Source organism: Solanum dulcamara, chromosome 8, assembly GCF_947179165.1.
Source record: "Solanum dulcamara chromosome 8, daSolDulc1.2, whole genome shotgun sequence".
In the NCBI taxonomy this organism is placed as follows: domain Eukaryota; kingdom Viridiplantae; phylum Streptophyta; class Magnoliopsida; order Solanales; family Solanaceae; genus Solanum; species Solanum dulcamara.
In genome coordinates, this window is record NC_077244.1 from 32265718 (window position 1) to 32287925 (window position 22208).

The 22208-nt window shown below is 39.3% G+C and overlaps 1 protein-coding gene across 5 annotated transcripts; it reads left to right on the forward strand.

Moving 5' to 3' along the window:
* The first annotated feature begins 375 nt into the window (after positions 1-375).
* LOC129901297 (uncharacterized) lies at positions 376-21191 on the forward strand. 5 transcript variants are annotated; one of them, XM_055976439.1, is made up of 20 exons: positions 472-733; positions 1383-1554; positions 2230-2333; positions 2541-2634; positions 2744-2819; positions 2955-3029; positions 3144-3197; positions 12848-12907; positions 13016-13132; positions 14413-14507; positions 14624-14829; positions 15062-15159; positions 16435-16538; positions 16668-16833; positions 17016-17138; positions 18159-18241; positions 19217-19358; positions 19590-19619; positions 19744-19814; positions 20182-21191. In XM_055976439.1, the coding sequence occupies exons 6-20, from the start codon at positions 2958-2960 to the stop codon at positions 20993-20995; spliced, it is 2235 nt and encodes a 744-aa protein (XP_055832414.1). In that variant the 5' UTR covers positions 472-733; positions 1383-1554; positions 2230-2333; positions 2541-2634; positions 2744-2819; positions 2955-2957; the 3' UTR covers positions 20996-21191. The 5 variants fall into 5 exon arrangements, with proteins under 5 accessions (XP_055832411.1, XP_055832412.1, XP_055832414.1 ...); XM_055976440.1 differs by having other exon boundaries at positions 659-733; positions 1401-1554; XM_055976436.1 differs by lacking the exon at positions 1383-1554 and having other exon boundaries at positions 376-733; positions 2548-2634.
* Positions 21192-22208: the final 1017 nt, after the last annotated feature.

Below are 22208 nucleotides of genomic sequence, written 5' to 3' on the forward strand. Positions count from 1 at the left end.
TACAACTATTCAAATTATCATGGCCTCCACAGCATAAGGAAAATTGAACTAACCCCAAATAAAATTTGATGACGGAAGATAAAATTTCAATTTTGAGGAAAACAAAAATATTACTGAAAAATCAAAGAAACAATATAAAGAAGCTTACCTGGAATGAGTGTTGGAGTAAGGAGAAGATCTTTGGAAAAACTTGAAAGATGAAATCAAGACAGGTGAACAGCGATACATGAATACACTCAAAAAGCTCTGAAGAAGACACATAGCTAGGAGCACTAAAAAGATAAAAATACCCATTGATTTGAATTAAAAGACATCAAACACACGTTGAAACTAAGCCTTTACTAATACAGTAGAATATAGATTTTGCATGATTTATTCTCCGTCTGTTGTCCTTTTTGCCCCTCTCGACTTGCTTATCCTTTTCTCTTTTTTTTCCTTTCCGATTTTCGTACACATTTCGAACCTCAAAGTTTGTACTTTTCCGTCCTCATATTTCCCCAGCAACATAAAACATTAGTACTATCAATTTTTAGTTTATTTTATTAGAAAACCTCTCTTCTCCTCTTTTCCATCTTTGCGGCTTCGCTTTCTTCTGATCTCAAAAGTTAGGGTTTTCTTCCTTTCTCGCTATCACTATCTCCAATCTCTTCTCTTTTCTCGATTCACTTCTAGGGTTTGCAGATCTGTTTTCAATATGTTTTGGAAGCTCACATCTCTTTCCGCTTGTTCACCGGTACGTCACTCGATCCAATTAATGCTATCGTCCTTGTATTTGTTATTTGAATCAGCAAGCTTAATTTTGTAGAGATTTGAATTTCGAAGCATTTATGAGTTTTTGCATGATATGTGGCTTAAGTTCGTAGGCAGTGTATGATGTGTTAGGACTTCATGTTTTCTGTTCATTGATGCTTTTTGGGGAAATTCTGTGGAAGCTGGAATTTACTTTGTGTCTCTGCTGTTACATATTGATTTAATTTTACTTCGTTAAATTAATTGCCTTAATTGGATCATGTAATTTGCTTATGCTGTATTGGTGTTTCAATTGTTAAATGCAAGTTACACTGTGTCTGTGCTGTTACCTTTTGTGCTTATTAGTGTTAAGTATTAATTGCTGGTAATTAACTTGACTCAGGCTTCATTGGATCATGTTATTTGCTTTGTATCTTTTTTTTGTGAATTGAGATGAAAGTGGAGTTCTGATATATGACTTAGTCAATATTTGATGGCTGAAATTAATTGCTTAGAGGACAGTGTGGCGGGTTTTGCCGATGTTGGAATTATTTGATATCAACATTATTAGTCTTGAATCTTAATACTAATTGACAATATCATTTAGTCCGAAACCTTAATAACTGATCAATGTTTCTGAGTATTTTTTGAAGTCCAATGGGTGATGCCAGGAAGTATAGAACTTGCTTTATGCTGCTGGTGTACACAAAGACATTCTAAGGGCAGCAGGCACCACTGAAATGCAGTTCCTACTTGCGTTTTCTGGGATACTTGTCTAGATAGAAACAGTTTTGGTCTTGATGAGAAGAAAGAAATCAAGATGCTGTAAGAGTCTTTATTTTTGGTGAAGGAAGAGTGTTGGATCTGACATAACCTCTTTGTCAAATTCCCCTTCAATGTAGAAGGGAAAACTCTTTTTTGATGTCCTCTTATAAGTACCTTCTTGGTAATCATTAATAAAATCTTTATTTTTTTTTCATCCAAAAAAAGGGATAATTGAATTTGAATAAGGTAACGTTTCATTGATCTGTAGAACCTGTTTCTTTGTGTGTATGTTGATTGAGTGAAAGCTTAAGTTCTCTGTTTATCATCTAGAAGACTGAGCATATAGGACCGACCTGTGCAATTCATGAGTTTTTTGGGTATAGAGTAGTTCCGGAATTTTTTCTGCATGGATTACTATGGAGTATTTTCAGATTGTTGATTCTTCATTGCAACAATAGTCATCATCAACTTACAGGACCCTACCATAATTCCTAGTGTGATTTTCAAATACTTTGATGTCCTTCAATTTATGTTTTTTTAAAGCTTGACCCTCTTTTAAACATCTTTATTGAATTTCATAGTAAGTTGGCTATTCTCTATTTTGAGTTAAAGATGTCTGATAATTTCTGTTCATTATGTTGTTACAATAAGTCCGATACTTTCTATTTCCTTTTGTTCTCCTCTCTAATTTAGATATTGCCAGATTTTGAAACATCTTTTCCCTTGGATTTTCAGGTTGAAGCAGTATTAGACAAGGAAAACTTCACATTGGAAGAGCTTCTTGATGAAGAAGAGATAATTCAAGAATGCAAAGCTTTGAACAGCCGTCTCATAAATTTGTAAACATTCTCGAAGTTTAAATTTTATGAATCCCTCTTTACCTTATAAAAATGTCTTTCTCTTATCATGCATATGCTTCTGCTAATTGTTTCAATTTAACTATCAATTGACATATAGTTCTAGGGGAAGAAGTAATAATTACACCATTCAGTATTGGTACCACTTAAAAATCCCAATGTTTATTGAGACAGTTTTATGATTTTGAGGTTTCAGTTTGAGAGATAGAGCCCAGATTGAGCAGTTGCTGCACTACATTGTTGATGAGCCTTCTGAGGATGTCGATAGCAAACGGAAGTTTAAGTAAGTCATCATGGGACATGAATAAGCCTTAATTATTTGAATAATTGTAGTTGCACAAGTGTATATGTTTTTACAATTTATTGTTTCTAATTGATGTCTTGTACCATAGGTTTCCTTTCCTTGCTAGTGAGATATTCACCTGTGAAATTGATGTTATCCTTAAGGCTCTAGTGGAAGAAGAAGAGGTACGGCAATTCACTAGATGCAGTTGTTACATTTTATTTTAAAATTGAAATATAAAAAAAAAGTTATTACATTTTAGTTTCAGAGAAGAAATTGTTTTGCTCGAGAGTTCAATCCTTTTTATCATCTTGGCGCAGCTCATGAATTTACTCTTTTCCTTCTTGGAGCCAAGTTGTCCGCATAGTGCATTGCTTGCTGGGTATTTTAGTAAGGTATCAAATCATTCATCCACAAGCTTCATGTGTACAAGATTCTTTGTCCTTGTTGAAATTTGAAATGCTGTTTGGTTTAAGCAAGTTGATTTGTATACTCCTACTGCATTATAGGTTGTGATATGCCTCATGCTGCGGAAGACTGTTCCCCTCATGAACTATGTTCAGGTAGCGTACCACAGATCCATTCTTGCCGGCGACTAATATTTGCTGCTTCATATAGTTAAAATTTTGGGTCTCTATTTCCGAAGAAATGAGCAAGATGTTATTTTTTGTCAATAAAAGGATTTTGTTTGTGGAAATCAACAACTTGGAAAAATTTGTAGTATGATATGATGATATATTTTGTCCAGTATGCTATGCTGATTTATTATGGCAGTGCTTTTTTTTTAACAAAGCAGCAATTTGAAATGAGACCACAAAGATTAGCTTGAGTTATGGTTTTACATTCATCAATAACTCAATTCATATGGTCAAAACCAACATCTCTAACCCCAACATTTTTGGTTAACAAGAAGGTTAACTAGAAAATATCTTATCTCCACCTCCTAACAAAAAAATAATCTAATATTTACACCATGTTATTATAAATTGCTTAGCTACTTTGTGGTCCTTATGGTCATTTTTCATCCAATTTTCAAGTTAGTGTCCAACAAATCGTAAATTTATAATTTGTGGTTGAAAGAAAGTAAAACTGTATTTCTTCAACGCTGGTAGATTAGATATAAATAATGTTGGTCCATTTTTTGGAGTTTCCAGAAGTTGCAAGAAACAGAAGTTCCGATTTTTTTGGTAAGACACAGAAGAATCTTTTGTAGTTTCTCTTTCTATAATCAGTTCAACCTTAGAAAGCCACACATTTTCGTTTGTTACATGTTTGCTTTTGCATTCCAATGCAATAGTCATTTGGTAGCTATTTTAGACTTTATAAACATGTATACATAGTTATTTATCAAAAAACAAGTTATGTATATTTATTGTGGTCATGCCATTTTAATTCGTTCTTTGATATGCTTACTTGATGTTCTTTAGCATCATTCTTTTCTAATGTCACATTATCTTTTGATATAAGATTAGGTAGCAAATTTTTTTTTGGGCAATGTAAAGTCATCTTTTCTTGATGTGCCCCCTAAGTTTGTTAATTTCATTTCTTTGTGCTTCTTCTATTTCTTGTCTGTGCCTCTAGAGATAAAACACTTTGCTTGCCCAACAAATAACAAACTCTCTGCTTTGCCCATTACCTTAAATGCCTAATCTGCATATATAGAGAACCACCCAATCGTACTGTGAATTAGCCCCAGTTTCCTTTTCAAGACTACTAATTATTCCTTTCTTTTCTTCTCCTGCTATCAGTAATTGTTCGAGTCCTCTCAAGGCTGGGTTCCCCTTCTTTTGGGGAAGGATAGTGAATACAAGGTCATTCTCTCCGCAAATTTGAGTTGGCTCATTTGTTTCTTCATCTCTTCATCTCATGGTTCTTGCGCCTCTTATGCTGACCTGTCTCAATTAAAGACCCTGCCTCTCATGACCTACATATCTATAATCTTTGCGTTTTCCTTTGTATCCTGCAAACAACCTGGAGGCAGGAAAGATAACTTTTTCTGACTTGTGTCTATGTTGCTCGGACTCTTCAAAAAAGTATTGGGGTGCATGTCAGATTCTCCAAAGTAGTGTATTTTTGGAGAATCCGACACAGGTGCGGCATTGAAAGCGAAGAGTCTGTGCAACTTAAACTTGTGCTTTACCCAGCCCTGTCAGGATTTTTTTGTTGGGCAGCTCATGCTTTCGTCTTCACCCTTGTTGAAAAGTTTAATTAGGATGCACTCTGATCTGAAATAGTTACTATAGGTTTATGAAAGAATAGATGAAAAAAAGATGCACTTTGATCTGTAATAGTAACTATTGGTTTACTTGTCCCAAAAATAACTGTTCATGAGGGAAAGAATATTGATGGGTTTAGTATACTCAATAATGATTTTTTGAGTTATATTTAGTCTATTGGACAAGTAAAAATCCTGATGTCACTTAACTTTACTTTTGCATATTTATTTAGAAGTAGTGGGTGGTGGTGTGTTAGACCCCCAAGTTCTGACTTAGACGCATGCGGGCGAGGGCAGTGTCAAGGGCTTGTACATTGCCCCTTGACACAGGCCTATGCGGCTGTGACAAGCAATGTGCGAAGTTGCATGCCGATGGCATGGTGTGCAGCTAAGTCAAGGTTCTTGGGTGTTGGCAAAGCAGCTTGACGAATGTCAGTGGCGCGACAGGCGCTGGCACCAGGCGGGCACATGCGCATAGCATCGGGCGGAAGTGGCAAGCGTTGGCATAGCATTGGCAAGGCCAAGGTAGATGGACATGGCAAGGTGGTGGCATGGCGTTGGCGATGCCAAGGCAGATGGACATGGCAAGGCGTTGGCATGGCTTGGCTAGACCAAGGCAGATGGACATGGCAAAATGTTTGCATGATGATGGCATGGCATTGCCGCAAAGCTGTGAGGCGAGCATCAGGCTAAGGCATGTGCGAGGAACGTGAGCGAGGCATGCGTGCGGTACATGCAGAGGAGTCACGCGTGAGGCACATGCGATGGTTATGCCCGATTCTCTAAAGGCTTTGCAGACGTGGGCGAAATGTTAGGGCCTGTATATAGGCCATGATCCCCCATGATTCCCATGTTAATGCTGGCACATGCCATGCATGTCCCTTCCCTTGTAGTTGCTTGTAACTGCCCTGGTAGGTTGTATATATGTAGGCAGAATTTGGCTAAGGCAGGTAGCAAGAGTTTTGTAGGCCTTCCAAATTCGTGAGTTCCTTTTTGTATATCTGAGTGAGAAATAATAATAAAAAGGTTGGTATTGCCGTAACGCTGTGTCATTTGTATATATTGAGTTTGATACAAAATTAAACTAAGTGTCAAACAGACGGTCGGACGGTGGTGACGTTGTTGAGAAAAAAAATCACCCTTGTTTCAACTGGTATCAGAGCGACACGATTATGCTTCGTAGCACGATGGCTGGCGGAGGTAGCACGAAAGACAGAGTGGCTGCCCTGGAAACACTCATGGGAATGGCTGAAAACGATGATGATGTGACATCTATTGTGAGTCGCATTCATATTTTGAACACAAAACTTGTTCAGTTTCTTGAAATCATGTCCATAAAAACAACGGAATATGATGAATTCAGTGATGGAGCTTTGGTTCAAATCGAGGATCTGAAGAAGGCTAACGAAACCTTAAACTTGGAAGTGACGGTTTTGCGGAGAGCGATGATTGCTAGTCCTAACTCAGGCCACTCGTGGGAATGGCTGAAAACGATGATGATGTGATGTCTATTGTGAGTCACATTCATATTTTGAACACATAACTTGTTCGGTTTCGTGAAATCATCTCCATAAAAACAACGGATTATGATGAATTCCGTGATGGAGCTTTGGTTCAAATCGAGGATCTGAAGAAGGCTAGCGAAACTTTAAACTTGGAAGTGACGATTTTGCGGAGAGCGATGACTGCTAGTCCTAACTCAGGCCATGAAGTAGAATGTTCCAAGGTAAAAATCCCTGAACCTAAGGCCTTTACTGGTTCAAGATCTGCAAAGGAATTGGAGAATTTTCTTTGGGATATGGAACAGTATTTCACAATTGCCTGTATTGCTGAAAATGACAAGTTGAGTATCACCACTATGATCTTGATTGGTGATGCTAAACTGTGGTGGAGGACCAGGGAAGCAGACTATGTGAGTGCTGGAAGGCCAAGGATTGATTCTTGGGCCAAATTGAAGAAGGAAATGTGCGACCAGTTCCTTCCTAGCAATGCATCTTGGATTGCTAGAGATCGGTTGAAAAGATTAAGGCAAACATGCTCTATATGGGATTATATCAAAGAATTTACTTCTTTGATTTCTTTGATGTTGGACATTCAGAATATGTCTGATGAAGACAAGTTACACAACTTCATTTCAGGGATGCAAGCGTGGGCCCAAAATGAACTTAGGAGACAGAACGTGAAGGATCTCCTAAGTGCAATTGCAACGGCTGATTCGTTGGTGGATTTTTGCTCAATTCGAGTTCCTTCTGAAAATCCTACTTCATCTAAGTCAAAGAAAAAGACTGAAAAGAAGGGAGATTGGAAGAAGGAAGGGCGGAAAGAGGGTGCTGACAAAGGGAAGGCTGTTGCGGGCGCTGGAAGTTTGAGGAACAAAAATTCAGCGAGAGATAAGGATTATTGGACGTATGGAGGAGCACACTTGGCCAGGAACTGCCCAAATCGTGAATAGGTGAATGCAATGCTTGCATGAGGTGCGAATACAAATGAGGAAGGTGGTGTAGTTGCTGCTTTAGCAAACCCTCTTGGTTTACTTTTGAACAATCACATTTCATTAGTAAACGCGGTGGGGGAGTCATCTACAAACCCTCATTCTTCGTTATTGCACATAGAAATGAAGGTTGATGATAAAGTGTTAGTGGCAATGGTGGTTACCGGAGCTACTCACACTTTTATTGATGTGAAAATTGCTGCGAAATTCGGACTGAGATTGACGAAGAGTTCGAATTACATGAAAACTGTGAATCAGGTAGCCCAATTGATAGAAGGTATGACTTATAATGTGAAGATAAGTGCTGGACCTTGGGCGGGGAAACACAGTTTGATGGTGATTCCATTGGGGGATTTCGACATGATCCTCAGAATCAATTTCTTGCGGAGGAACTGCTTTGTTCCAATGCCTCAACTGGACGGAGTGATGGTTATGCAAGAGAAGATGGCTGGCTTTATCAAAACTGTTCATCCATATGGCGAGGCAGAAAAATTGAGTAAGTACAAGAGCCCTATTATTTCTGCTATTACTGTTGAGAAAGGCTTGAAGAAAGGTGAAGATACTTTCCTTGCTGCTTTGGTGGAAGTAAAACCTGATGTGAAGGTTGATGTGCCTGAGTGCGTAGCACACGTATTAGGGGAGTTTAAAGATGTGATGCCACTAGAACTCCCTAAAACGTTGCCACCTAGGAGGGACATTGATCATAAGATTGAGTTGTTGTCGGGTTTCATTGCACCTGCACAAGCTCCTTATCGGATGGCTCCCAAGGAGTTGGCTGAATTGAGGAAGCAATTGAATGAATTGTTAGTCGTGGGTCTGATTCAGCCATCAAAGGCTCCATATGGTGCTCCTGTTTTATTTCAAAGGAAAGAGGATGGGACGATGAGGATGTGTGTGGACTACCGGGCGCTAAACAAAGTGACTGTGAAGAACAAGTACCCTGTTCCGTTGGTGCAGGATCTTATGGACAGGTTGTGCAAAGCTAGTTGGTTCACTAAGCTAGACCTTAGGTCTGGTTACTGGCAAGTTAGGATAGCAGAGGGTGATGAGTCAAACACAATGTGTGTCACTAGATATGGCTCATATGAATTTCTTGTAATGTCGTTTGGGCTAACCAGTGCCCCGGCTACTTTCTGCAATTTAATGAACAATGTCTTATTCGAGTACCTTGATGAGTTTGTTGTAGTGTACTTAGATGACATTGTAATTTATAGCTGTTCGTTGGAAAAACACATCGGCCATTTGCGAAAGGTACTGTCTCGGTTGCGGGAGTACCAACTCTATGTAAAAATGGAGAAGTGCAAGTTTGCGCAACAAGAAATCAAGTTTCTTGGGCACTTGTTGAGTTAGAACCAAGTGAGGATGGACCCAAAGAAGGTGCAGGCTATTGTTGATTTGCAGGCGCTGCGGAGTGTGAAGGACTTGAGGTCTTTCCTTGGGTTAGCAAACTATTATCGCAAATTCATTCCTGGATATTCAAAGAAGGCTGCTGCTTTGACGGATTTGTTGAAGAAGAATGTAGTGTGGGCGTGGTCTGACAAATGTGATGGTGCGTTCAAAGTGTTGAAGGAGGCCATTGCTTCAGAACCCATACTAAGGCTGCCTGATTTTGAATTACCATTTGAAGTGCATACTGATGCTTCAGACAAGGCTGTGGGAGGCGTGTTGGTGCAAGAAGGGCACCCCGTGGCCTTTGAAAGCAGAAAGTTGAATGAAGCAGAACAACGATACTCTATTCATGAGAAGGAGATGGTTGCTATGGTGCATTGCCTGCAAACGTGGCGTGTGTATCTGCTAGGAACAAAGTTCGTGGTGCAGAAGGACAACGTTGCTAATACATACTTCAAAACGCAATGTAAATTGAGTCCTAAGCAGGTCCGTTGGCAAGAATTCTTGGCGGTGTAGGACTTCATGTGGGAGCATAAGCCGGGAAGACAACCAGGTTGCCGATACTTTGAGTAGAAAAGAGGTATTCGCTGCTTTGCATTCAATTTCTCTATTGGAGTCTGATTTTGTTGATAAAATTAGACTTTGTGCTGCAAATGATTCATTATAAATTAAGTTAATGAGTCAAGTTAAAGACGGGATAGTGCGGAGGTACTGGATCGAGGACGATCTGCTCCATTTCAAAGGGGGGAGAATCGTCGTACCTCAAGGTGGTAGTCTGCGTAAAGCACTAATGAAAGAGGCGCATGACACTACATGAGCGGGGCATCCAGGTGTGGAACGGATGTTGGCACTATTGTCTCGGGGATATTTTTGGCCAAAGATGGAAGACGATGTGGAAGTGTACGTGAAAACTTGTTTGGTTTGTCAATTAGATAAGACTGAACGCAAGAAGGAAGCGGGGTTGCTGCAGCCTCTTCCTATTCCCGAAAGGCCGTGGATGTTCGTTTCGATGGACTTTATTGGTGGGTTTCCGAAAGTAAACGATATGGCATCTGTCATGGTTGTGGTGGACAGGTTCTCAAAGTATGCTATCTTTGTTGCTGCTTCAGTAGTGTGTTCGTCGGATATTGCGGCATATTTGTTTTACAAAAATGTGGTTAAGTTCTTTGGTGTGCCAGATGATATCATCAGTGATAGGGATACTCGGTTCACGGGTCGGTTCTGGACTGCTTTGTTCAACATGATGGGGACCGATTTGAAATTCTCTACGGCGAACCACCCTCAAACTGATGGGCAAACCGAAAGAATTAATCATCCGCTGGAGGAATATCTGAGACACTTTGTGATGGCAAGTCAGCGGAACTGGGTGGAGTTATTGGATAATGCACAATTTTGCTATAATTTGCACAAGTCGTGGGCGACGGAGATGAGCCTATTTGAGTTGGTTCTAGGCAGTCAACCAATGACTCCACTTGATGTTGCCAAGCAGAAGACTCAGGGGAAATGTCCTGCTGCTTACCGTTATGCTAGGGACCAGCAAGAGGTGCTTGCTGAGGCACAAGACAGTTTGCACAAGGCCTAGAAACGTATGAAGAAGTATGCAGACTAGCGGAGAAGGGCGCTGGACTTCAATGTTGGTGATAAGGTGTTGCTCAAACTTACTCCCCAAATCTGGAAGCAGATCACAAGTAAGTTTAAACACCGTGGTTTGATCCCAAAGTATGATGGACCATTTGAAGTGCTTCAGAAAGTTGGCGAAGTCGCTTATAGGTTGAGACTGCCTGAGAGGTTGAAGTTGCACCCAACCTTCCATGTAAGTTTTCTAAAGCCTTATTATGAGGATGCTGATGATCCGGACAGGAATCAGTCGAAGAGAGCACCGGCTGTGGTGCGCACACAGTTTGATGCTGAAATCGAGAAGATATTGGATCACCGGGTACTTGGTGTCAAGAAGAATAGGAAGACAATTTCTGATTCAGTGGAAGGGTAAGCAAGAGGCTGACGCTACTTGGGAAAAGACAAAGTCACTTTGGCAGTTCGACAAGCAATTAGAGGTCTACCTGAAAACAGCCTCGACGAGGACGTCGAGTTCAACTGGTGGGGGTGGTTTGTTAGACCCCCAAGTTTGGACTTAGACGCATGCGGGCGAGGGCAGTGTCAAGGGCTTGTACATTGCCCCTTGACACGGGCCTATGCGACTGTGAAAAGCAATGTGCGGAGTTGCATGTCGATTGCATGGTGTGCAACTAAGTCAAGGTGCTTGGGTGTTGGCAAAGCAGCTTGACGAACGTCAGTGGCGCGACAGGTGCATGGCACCAGGCGGGCATGCGCGCGACATGCGCATGGCACTAGGCGGGCACGCGCGCGATAGGCTCATGGCACCAGGCGGGCATGCGTGCAGGCAAAGGGTTGGCACCGGCAGACATGGAGATTGACATGGGCTGGTTGGGGCCAAGGCGGATGGACGTGGCAAGCGTTGGCATGGCATTGGCAAGGCGTTGGCGAGGCCAAGACAGATGGACATGGCAAAACGTTGGCATGTTGTTGGCATGATAATGGCATGACATTGGCGCAAAGCTGTGAGGCGAGCATCAGGCTAAGGCATGCGCGAGGCACATGCAGAGGAGTCACGCGCGAGGCACATGCGACGGTTATGTCCGATTCTCTGAAGGCTTTGCAGACGTGGGCGAAATGTTAGGGCCTGTATGTAGGCCATGATCCCCCATAATTCCCATGTAAATGCTGGCACATGCCATGCACGTCCCTCCCCTTGTAGTTGCTTGTAACTGCCCTGGCAGGTTGTATATATGTAGGCAGAATTTGGCTAAGGTAGGTAGCAAGAGTTTTGTAGGCCTTCCAAATTCGTGAGTTCCTTTTTGTGAGAAATAATAATAAAAAGGTTGGGCGTTGCCAGTAACGCTGCGTGTCATTTGTTTATATTGAGTTTGATACGAAATTAAACTAAGTGTCAAACGTGTGAGTGTGTTGGTAGGCTGAAGTTGGCTGCGACGCTGACTGTCGGACGGTGGTGACGTTGTTGAGGAAAAAAAATCACCCCTGTTTCATGGTGCAAGGAGGGTTAAGAGCCCAAAACTTGCTCAAGTTGTCTATGAAATAATTGCATGAAGCCACTTCTTGGAAGAAATGTTTCTCCAAGTAGGGTTGTTAACAGTTTGGTTAAAAACCGATCCAAACGGAAAGACAAACCAAACCAATTAAATAAATCGATTTTTATTTGATTTGGATTTTAGTTTTAAAAAATCAATAATATTTTGTTTGGTTTTATTAAAAACAAACGGAATAAAAGACCGAGCCAAACCGAGAAGCTATATACACACAATTGATAATTATATATCTACAATATATTATTTTTTATAAATAATTTTAAACATTTTGTATATTTTTTCATGAAAATGTTATTTATGTGTAATGAACTTTACAACTTAGCTCATTTATTAAAAGAAAGTCATGAATCCAAACTCATTTGTTCAAAGAAACAACTATAAGATTACCTTTATATAATATATATATATATATATATATATATATTTATTTATTTATTTATTTATTTATTTTTGGGTATTTCTTATCAACCTTATCCACTTGATTAAAGCTTATAGATGTTAAGAAAATTTATCCATAATCTAAGAAAATTATAGCCACGCCAATAAAAGGTTAATAATGCATTATAAGTTGGAAAATAATAGGAAAATTCTTTTCTAATTGTAGGAAAAGAAAAACTAAGAGAGAAGTATCATTATGTTTCTTAAAAACCGAACCAAAACGACAACTACCAAACCAATGTATATGAATTATATTTGTTTTGGTTTGTTTGGTTTTTAATAATTTTAAAACCGACTAAATTAGTTTGGTTTTGGTTTTACCCCAAAACCAACCCAAGCCCAACCATGAACACCCCCTATCTCCAAGTTTACATGGAGTGGGTAATGCATGGAAACCTTGTCTAACTCCTCCACTTAGCAAGCTTAGAGAGGATATTGATTTAATGCTTTATAGGCCTCCTTAACAACATGCACATGTTTTTTTGTTTTTCATCTTCCCTCTTCTTCCCTTCAAAAGAATTGCTTATATTCTAGATCATTTTGATTTTCTTACAGGCGCATCATGATGTTTTCCGCCTGATGGTTGATTTGATTGGTATAACATCCATTATGGAGGTTAGTATTTCGGTTGTTTTTCATCGTGTATGATTGTGATATATAGTCAACTTTGAGAATTGATCCGGTGAAGACAAGACATTCCTCTGATGAACTGTTTCTTTATAGGTTTTGGTGCGACTTGTAGGAGCTGATGATCAAATATACCCTAACACGACAGATGTGATGCAATGGTTGGCTGACAGCAATCTTTTAGAAATGATCGTAGATAAATTGAGCCCTTCTGTAAGCTATAAAGACTTGCACAACTTGCTTATCTGCTACTCCTCATTAGTAGTCCTTCGATATATATATATATATATATATATTCTGGTTGACGTTTACAAGTTTTCGGTTTACCATATTCATCTTGCAATAAGGATAACAATATATTATTGTGCACTCATGCTTTGAAAAGCGTAGAACACAACTATATAAATAAGCTCGTTCTACGTCAAAGCTAGTATAGAAAGATATCGTCTCCATAGGATTGGTACAAATATTGTTCAAAAGAAATCTTGCTGAGTACTATTTAGCAGAATAACTCTTTAGTTTGGAAGTGGTTATAAATCACTAGTTTGTAGGACTTAAATAGAGTCAGGGGTATCCAAAGAAACTCCCGCAATTAGCCCCATGTTAAAAATCCCATAGAAGAAGTGCGTGCTTTGCACACAGGGGACTTGAGTGCGCACATGATCAAGCACTTTGTCTAGAGTATCTGCCTTAACTGTGCGCTCCAGCTCCTTAGTCCTTCCTGCATGAGCAATGCACTTTCTTCCATTTTTATTCTTGATTTCATTTGTTTTTGTCTTGCAGCAAGCTCGTTTTCTCCTACACACATAACAACATAAGTAAACGACATTCTCCGATAAAACTTCTCAATCCATTATCAATCAGTCAAAAGCAAAAAGCTCTGTAAACCTCTAAAGTCCATTGGGGCTTAAAGCACAAATTAAGTGTGGGCTTTAATGAAAAAAGGTGCAACGGAAGAAAACATACAAATATACAAATATATACGTTTAGTCCAAGACTAATAATTATAAGCATGAATGATAAATATATGAACAAAGAAATTGGAAAAAAATATTACGATAAAGTAAAATATCAATTGTTTAGTCTTGCCTCTTTCGAAGGAGGCTCATTGGCAATGGAATGTATGCCTTAAAACCTGGATGATGACATTGAAGCACATATTAAGCAAGGTGAAGCGCTCAACACATTTTGAGCCTCGCTTCAGGGCTTAAGCGAGCCTTTGACAACACATTCATATGAAAAAGGACATAGAAGTGATTTTGGAATTTTTACATTGGGTCAGCTGGCCCTGCATTATAACCAAAATGGGTCCATATTTTTAATCCTTACCCAGTTTGACTCATGTTGTATACATTTTGAAAAAAATATTTCCTCTATGTTTGCAGTAGTTGTTCTAATTACCCAAGAAGTGTTATTTTAAATACCTACCAAGAATTAGTTATCCATTTAAATGAGGTGATTTGTCATTTCTGATGTACTGTTTTATTGTCCAGAGTTCTCCTGAAGTACAGGCTAATGCAGCGGAGACACTATGTGCAATAACCAGAAACACACCTTCGCCTCTGGCTACTAAACTATCTAGTCCAAGGTATGTGGGGTTTCAGTTGATACTTTTCTGGAAAGCTGGGGGAAAATTCCCTGGCATTCTTTTCTAGTAATGGTAAACTTTGACTGATGTAGTTACTCAACTTTCTTTACATGTAGCTTTGTAGCAAGGATATTTGGTCATGCCCTTTCAGATTCACACTCAAAGTCTGCCCTTGTCCATTCTTTGACTGTCTGCATATCTCTGTTGGATTCAAAGAGATCAATCCCATCATTTATGATGTATTCCTTCCGGGGTCAGCATGTTTACGAGTCACCCACGCATATCAGTCCTGACACTATTGGTGCAATGCTGCCTACACTCGGTAAGTTTCTTTTTGCAAAAGCTTGTATGATTTTGAATTGTTATACGTTTCTACTCTTGAGAGATCAATGTAGAATTTTCTAAGAGAGTGGGCAGTAGTAAAGCCTGAAAACACAAAGCCATCACAAGAAAGAAAAAAGAAACCTTGTCGTTCATGATACAGCTGATGTGTTTGCTGCCCCCTTAAAGCTCATCTTAGAGATGTTTCACAATCGTTGCTCATTCTATCATAGGTGACTTGGTCAAACTGTTGAATGTGACCTCTGATGAGAAGATTCTGCCTACGACATATGGTGAACTCAGACCACCTCTAGGGAAGCATCGCTTAAAGGTTTGTATTATCTATGCTCTTGGAATTGAGTGAGCCTATCTATTTTTATTTTCAATTTTTGGTTATTTATTTTCAAAGCTAGAATGGACTAAGTTGTTTCATGTTTGTTTTCTGAATGAATTGTAAATAGCTTGGAAGCTCGTCTTGTTGTATTGATGGATTTGTTGAAAAATATTTATCAGCATTTAGTTAGTGGAATAGAAGCTCAGAGAAGAGTGCTAACAACAAACAACAACATACCCAGTGAAATCCCACAAGTGGGGTCTGGGAGGGTAAAGTGTACGCAGACCTTACCATTACCTCATGGAGGTAGAGAGACTGTTTTCGAAAGACCTTCGGCTTAAAAGTACCTGTCCCAAAAAAGAGAGAGCAACAATATATATATATACCATATCGGCTAAAACAAGAAGCACTACAAATTTTACAAGACAAGAACAATACTAATAGCAAGAAAATGGTAGTCAGATGGCAGTAACACACAACTAACTGGCACGCCTAGGCCTAAGATTGTCACAGGGCAATACCACAATCTACCCTTGCTAGCCTTCTATCCTGATTCGCGACCTCCACTCCTTTCTGTCTAAGGTTTTGTCCTCGGTGATATGGAGTTGTGCTATATCCTGTCAAATCACCTCTCCCCAATACTTTTTCGGTCTACCCCTACCCCTTCGCATAGCCCCCAAATCCAACCGCTTGCACCTCCTAATTGAGGCGTTGACACACCTCCTTTGCACATGCCCAAACCATCTCAGTCTCGCTTCTCTCATCTTGTCTGCCACAGAGGCTATTCTTACCTTCTCCCGAATAGCCTCGTTCTTAATCTTATCTCGCCTAGTATGCCCACACATCCATCTCAACATCCTCATATCCGCAACATGCATCTTTTGAACAGGAAAGTTCTTGACTGGCCAGCACTCCACACCATATAACGACGACAGCTTAATCACCATTTTGTAAAATTTACCTTTAAGTTTAGATGGTACCTTCTTATCACACAGGACTCCAGAGGCAAGCCTCCATTTTGTCCATGCTGCCCCAATGCGATGTGTGATATCCTCGTCGATGTCCCAATTACTCTGGATGACGGCTCCAAGATATGTAAAGGTTTCTCTCTTGGGGATAGGTTGAGTGGCAAGCCTCATGTCCATGCTGCCCCAATGCTGCCTCAGAGAAGAGTGCTAATATGAAAATATGTTCATACTTTCAAGTGTACTTTCATTTTGACTGCTTATAGTTGAGTTGACTGTATTGTTGTGGTTTTCTTCATTATTGTAGATTGTGGAATTCATTTCCGTGCTACTGAAAGCTGGCAATGAAGCTGCAGAGAAAGAGTTGATCAGCTCGGGGACAATTGAAAGAGTCCTGGATCTCTTTTTTGAGTAAGATTTTTGTCTATGCTCATGGATTCTGAAACTCTGGCTGGTGTAGGCACCAAAAGCCATTGATTTTGTATTGGGTGACTTTCTCACTACTTTGACGTTCTAACAAAATACTTAATTGCTGTACAGGTACCCTTACAATAATGCATTACATCATCACGTGGAGAGTATAATATACTCCTGCATAGAAAGCAAAAACAATATAATTGTTGACCATCTTTTTGAAGAGTGCGATTTGATTGGGAAGATACTTCAAACGGATAAACAGTCTACAATTTCTAGTGATGAAAAACAGGTTGATATTTGTGAATAGCTGATTTACTTTTTATTAAGTTTTAGGTTTTAAAAATTGTGGTGCCTTTACAATTATTCCACCCCATTCTCTCCAAGATAAGAAATATGTTAAATGGGAACCCCACAACCTCACTGCATTTAATATCTTGGAAGTGTTTTAATGGTATTTTTTGAGTGATGCAGCCAACTTTACCAAACTCTGCAAAACGAGCACCCCGAGTGGGCAACATCGGACATATAACACGGATTTCTAACAAACTTGTTCAGTTGGGAAAGAATGACGACTACATTCAAGCACATATTGAGGTGTGTGGCAGCCTTGTGCTTAGTTGCTTGATATGCTTTAAACGATGATGAACTGCTTATGAGCACATCAACCAAAAGTGTTCTATTAGATTTTGAAAATTTTCTCTGAATAATTGTTCAATGGTTTTGAAACATTAAGGGGTCGTTTGGTATGAGGGATAAGGGATAATAATCCCGGGATAAAATGTAGGATTATTTTATCATGCGTTTGATTAGAGGTATTAGTCCTGGATTATTTATCCTACCATTTGTACTACAATGATGGGATACTTTATCCTATATGTATGGTGGGATAACTAATTCCATGGGACAACTTTGTCTATCCGATCCCCCATACCAAACAACCCCTAATTGTTAGAATTTGTAGCACCCTTGGGTGTGGCCTAGTGGTCAATGAAGTGGTAGGAGAACCATGAGATCTCATGTTCAAATTCTGGTGGGGCAAAATACAGGTAGCCGGTACTTTTGCGATTGGAGGCAACAGTTAAACGGGGGACCATCGAGGTGTGCAAAGCTGGCCTGAACACCACCATCACAAAAAAGGGATAAAGACTTCTTATGTTTATGTCTCTAAGCAAATGCTCTTTTCCACAACTTTAAAACAGTTTAGGATGGACCTTGGCAATTAATTTCAACATACGATTGCCTAGCCACCATGCTTCAAAAGTTTTCGTTGATATGAAATTGATCTTAGCTTGTTTTTAGTTGTTGGGAAGAGTGCACTGGCACTGATTTTACTGTGTGGGGTGATTAAACTTTTTATTTGATCTTTAATTGTCACATTTCTAGTCACAATGTGAAATCAGTAAATCACTTTGTTAAGAAAAATCATTCTTATGATTGTGGAGTATCTCATTAGATCCTTTATTATTGTTTTGGCTCATCATATTGATTGAATAGTAGAAGTTGGTGACCGGTTCTGCCTGATGACATTCTATATAATAGATTAATAGTTATTTAGTGGCAGCAGATTTTGTGCTAAATTGCATCTCACATGCTAGTCTGTATTCTTTACACCAGAAAAATATGGAATGGAGTGATTGGCAAACTACCGTATTACAGGAGCGTAATACAATCGAAAATGTCTACCGATGGTCTTGTGGGTAAGTTTTGCCTCTTTTTTTTAATTTTGTAACTGATCACCAATATTATATCATCTGTAATGTTAGTTTATCAATCAAATATGTCCTGATCCCAAATTATCTAGGGTCGGCTATATGAATTCCCTTGTCCATTCTGCTCTATTAGGTCCAGTTCATACCACTTCTAAATAATTCGTCTTTTAAGGCAAATTAGGATTTCTTGATTTTAAAGTGGTTCTTCAAATTTATGGACATACAAGTTCTAACCCCTGACAAACACCAGACCTGATGTAAGTGGAGCAACTACTTCAGCTATACCTTTTTATAGTTTTAGTATTGTCCAATGAAGCTTATCGTAGTTGAACCATGTCATTTGCATATTTCTCAACTTCGCCCTAACCTGGTGGAATGATAAAATGGAAAACAAACCAAAAAAAAATTTGAGAAGCAAACAGAGAGAAGTATTTACACAGATTAGTACTCTAAGTCACATATTATTGTTGTCCCTGTGAGAACCATTCTTTGTCCGTTGGACCTACTACTTCCATGTATGAATTTTCTAGCAGCTGGAGAAATAGGTCAAAAATAGGGTAGGAAAATGAGTGGTGGGTGGGAAAGCAGAGAACTAACTGTAACAATGCGCTTTTGGAGGCTGCAGTCATGTGCATTATTTTGATCTAGTAGTGACAAGAAGTGTCCTCATTAATTAGACGAAAAGCTTCTAGTAATAATCACACGTTCAACCAAAAAAGCTTCTAATAAAATCATTTAATCAGATAGTCAAGGATAGCTCATCTGAGTAGTATAAACATAGATGTCACAAATTTTCAAAGAACTGGAGAATGAGAGGTGGTTATGTTGAGTACTTTTGGTAGGCAAAAGAACTGAAAATGTTCCAGTTTACTTCCCTTCTACCTCTTCCTCTTTACTGTCCTTATTGATTCCTGTATCAACTACTGGAATAGAGGTCATGATGAGTTTTCTAACTATGAGCAGCCGGCCAACTGCATTACACGATCGGATGAGGGACAGTGATGAGGAAGATGTTCATGACAGAGATTATGATGTAGCAGCTTTAGCCAATAATCTTAGCCAAGCATTTAGATATACCATATATGACAATGATGATGCTGAAGAGGTAAGGGTTTGCCTAATGCATTTAAATCAGTGTTAATTGCTCAGTTATTCTTTTTTTTCCTGGGAAAAGAAGCTTAGAGGGGTGGGGTGGGGTGTTGTTCTGCAAGAAGAAGAGAAGATAAATACAACTCTGGGACCTGTGCATGTAACCCTGATTCTGGGCTGTGGGGTGCAGTTGAGTTACGGTTACACACTTGTCAATTCATTCATGGTCTTTATTACTTGTTTATAGGGTCATGCTGCTCTTGAACGAGATGATGAGGTAATACTTTTATTCCGTGATTGACATTACTTCCTTTTGAATGTTTTTAAAGGTCTCTCGTTCTTTTTCTTGATGTTATCATAAGCCTCTAGTGTTCTCACAGTTTTATGGTCATGCCATGTAGGATGCTTACTTTGATGATGAGTCTGCTGAAGTTGTGATATCATCCCTCCGATTGGGAGATGACCAGGGGAGGTGAGTTTGCAGCTCTGTAGTTTTAAAGGATTAGCCGTGTGCAGATGTCGTGTTTTCTGCAGCATTTCTGCACTATAATTGGGTGTAGGCAATTAAAAATCAATTTTCTCCAAACAAACAGCCTTAGATTTTAAATGCAAGAAAAATGGAGGAGGATGGGGAAAAGGAAAAGATTCCCTCCCTCTTCACCCACACGCGCACACGCACAAAAGGAAATGCATGCCCTTGTGTTTCTATGGTTCCTTTGAGTGTGTTAAAATATGGCTACTTAGTGATGCAGGTAATGTCATAGCATCTGTTTTTTTTTCTTCTAGACTTTTTACTGCTTTGTGTGACAGTTCTATTTTTTTTTTTTCCCGTTCTGCAGCAGTTTGTTCACAAACTCAAACTGGTTTGCTTTTCAAGATGATAGACTTGGTGATGCACCTATGAACACCTCACCTACAGAGGCGATGGAAGAGATCAACCTTAATGGAACATCAAATGGTGGGAATAGCAATAGTGATGATGAGGTGGTAGTTGGAGAGGAGGATGGCTTGGCCGAGAGCAAAAAGTCTACAGATGGAGCACCCACTTCTAGTTCAAATGCCTTCAGTGGATTTGGTGGATCAAATTCTGTTAATGGTGGTAGCTTCAATCAACAAAATGAGAAAGCAGGTCCGTCAGATGACATGGGTTTCTTCCACTTTGAGACAACAGACAATGATGACCCCTTTGGAGACAGGCCTATGCCTGAATGGGCGGCATGGGGTAATGCTTCAGACTTTCAAGTTGGTAGATCCAATGTGAACCCATTTGAAGATCCCAGTAACTCTAGTGACAATCTGGCAAAATCACCGGAGGCAGCATCTGGTGGTAGTGAAGAATCTATTCAAAATGGTGTCTCAACCTCTCCAGATTCCAGCAAAAGTTCACCTGGATCTGAGTCTAGTAAAGCGGCTGGTGTTCCTTCTATGTTTGAAGAGGATGTTGAATTTGTTGGTGTAGAATTAGAGGGTACTGAAAAGGCAATGGAACATGCTCTTAAGGAGGGGATCGTTGGGGAGGCTGCTCCATTGAAAAAGAGCATTGCTCCAAAGAGTCCTGAAAAAGAGAGTACAGATGATGGTGGGGCAGGAATAAAAGAGTACAATGATGCAAACTATTGGAGAGTAGACCAAGAAGTTGCCGTATTGGAGTAACTGCCATGTGAAAATTTGTTGGTCTTCATTTGTACCTGGAATTCAGCTCTGATTGTCTGGATACCGCAGATGTGTACAGTAGAATTCTTTTCTGTTTGGGATCAAACAATAGGCTAATATAATGGTTGTAACTGATTATTTGCTGTTACACTTCTTGATGTTTATTATTCAGTCTCATATTTTTTCAATTATGAAATTTTGATCGTGTCTCTCTTTAAAAATACATTTGGTATCTTGCATCTCCTGTTGTTATCAAAGTTCTAGATAAAGTAGATCCAGTTTAAGGCGGGCCTACTGGGCCGCTCTGTTGGAATAATTTGACCAATTTTTCTGCTTTGTTAAATGATGTGATAATAAATTATAGCCAAGATAATTGTAGCAAGAATGAAAAAATATTTACCTTGTATAATTTCTCATAATCAATCTGCCTTTGTAGGCAGTAGACGGATTGTTGATAATGTTGTCTTAGCTCATGAGTGTACACATGTGTTGAAAAATAGGAGAGGGAACGAGAAATTTATATGGCAAAAGCTTACGACAGAGTGAAATGGATATATGTCCAAACATTACTTTTGAAATGGCCTTAAAATTGGATATGACAAAGCTTACGACATAGTGCAATGGATATATATGTCGTCCACTGCTGCAAAATTAAATACGATCTCTTTTCCTCAATTCAGTACCCCCTCGGTCGTCCCAAACATTACTTTTGAAGATGGGTTTCCTTGACACTTTCCTTAACTGGATTATGCAATGCATCACAATGCCTACGTACAAGTTTAATAGAAATGGCGAAATTGTTGGAGCTGTGTGACCTAGTAGAGGACTAAGACAAGGTGACCCTTTGTCCCCATATTTATTCATATTATGTGCTAAAGGACTATCCAGGCTTTTAAATCAAACTGAGGATCGAGGAGAGCTACGTGGAATAAACCTAAAAAGGGGTAGTCCTACGGTAAATCACCTTTTCTTTACTGATGATTCCTTCTTGTTTTGCTTAGCTAATACTCAAAGTGCGATAAAAATTTCTGAAATTCTAAGAACTTATGAACTTTTCTCAGGCCAGAGAGTTAACTTTGAAAAATCAGCTATATCTTTTAGTAAAAATACTACTTAGGAAGAAAAACACAACATTATAGTGGAGATATGACAAATTCACAGAGATAATTTGGGACTTCATCTAAGATTATCTAAGGTAGTTGGAAGATCAAAG

What these genes read in the sequence shown, in the direction of transcription:
- LOC129901297 (XM_055976436.1), top strand. Translation starts at nt 695, where the DNA reads ATGTTTTGGAAGCTCACATCTCTTTCCGCTTGTTCACCG. An exon ending in TGCAATGCTGCCTACACTCG is followed by an intron (nt 14,830 to 15,061) that starts GTAAGTTTCTTT and finishes ATTCTATCATAG; the next exon opens with GTGACTTGGTCAAACTGTTG. An exon ending in GTCTACCGATGGTCTTGTGG is followed by an intron (nt 18,242 to 19,216) that starts GTAAGTTTTGCC and finishes AACTATGAGCAG; the next exon opens with CCGGCCAACTGCATTACACG.